The 784-nt window shown below is 65.9% G+C and overlaps 1 protein-coding gene across 1 annotated transcript; it reads left to right on the forward strand.

Moving 5' to 3' along the window:
* Window positions 1-6: 6 nt before the first annotated feature.
* On the forward strand, window positions 7-782 carry LOC103622651 (transmembrane emp24 domain-containing protein 4-like; the record flags this gene model as incomplete). The annotated part of the gene is made up of 3 exons (XM_017744726.1): window positions 7-273; window positions 360-506; window positions 600-782. Coding segments are annotated over 3 exons (564 nt in total), but the record flags the coding sequence as incomplete, so codon positions are not given.
* Window positions 783-784: the final 2 nt, after the last annotated feature.

The raw sequence follows: 784 nt of genomic DNA on the forward strand, positions 1-784 counted from the left end.
GTCCCCACACCCCGGTCCCCGGGGCAGTGCCACTGTCCATTCCCCAGTACCCAGGGCAGTGCCAGTGTCCATACCCCGGTGCCCAGGGCAGTGCCAGTGTCCATACCCCAGTGCCCAGGCAGTGACCGCGTGCCCACCGTGCCGCAGGTGGTCCTGTCCCGGCAGTACGGCTCCGAGGGCCGCTTCACCTTCACCTCCCACACGCCGGGCGAGCACCAGATCTGCCTGCACTCCAACTCCACCCGCATGGCCCTGTTCGCCGGCGGCAAACTGGTAACGCCACCAGGCCTCCCCTCCGTGCCCCGGGGCCGTGCCAGCGCTGCCCACAGCCCTGGTGACGGCCCCGTGCCCCCGCGCAGAGGGTGCACCTGGACATCCAGGTGGGCGAGCACACCAACAACTACCCCGAGATCGCCGCCAAGGACAAGCTGACCGAGCTGCAGCTGCGCGCCCGGCAGCTGCTGGACCAGGTGGAGCAGATCCAGAAGGAGCAGAACTATCAGAGGGTGAGCGAGAGGGCAGGGAGGTGGTGGTTTTGTTTTGTTTTGGGGTGAATCCAGGCGGTTTTGGTGCCTGGCTGACTCCGGTTGCCGTGGCAGTACCGGGAGGAGCGGTTCCGCATGACCAGCGAGAGCACGAACCAGCGCGTGCTGTGGTGGTCCATAGCCCAGACCATCATCCTCATCCTCACCGGCATCTGGCAGATGAGGCACCTCAAGAGCTTCTTCGAGGCCAAGAAGTTGGTGTAGGCCAAACCCACCCCCAAACCCACCCCCAAACCCAC

Source organism: Corvus brachyrhynchos, unplaced genomic scaffold (assembly GCF_000691975.1).
Source record: "Corvus brachyrhynchos isolate BGI_N302 unplaced genomic scaffold, ASM69197v1 scaffold709, whole genome shotgun sequence".
Lineage (NCBI taxonomy): Eukaryota > Metazoa > Chordata > Aves > Passeriformes > Corvidae > Corvus > Corvus brachyrhynchos.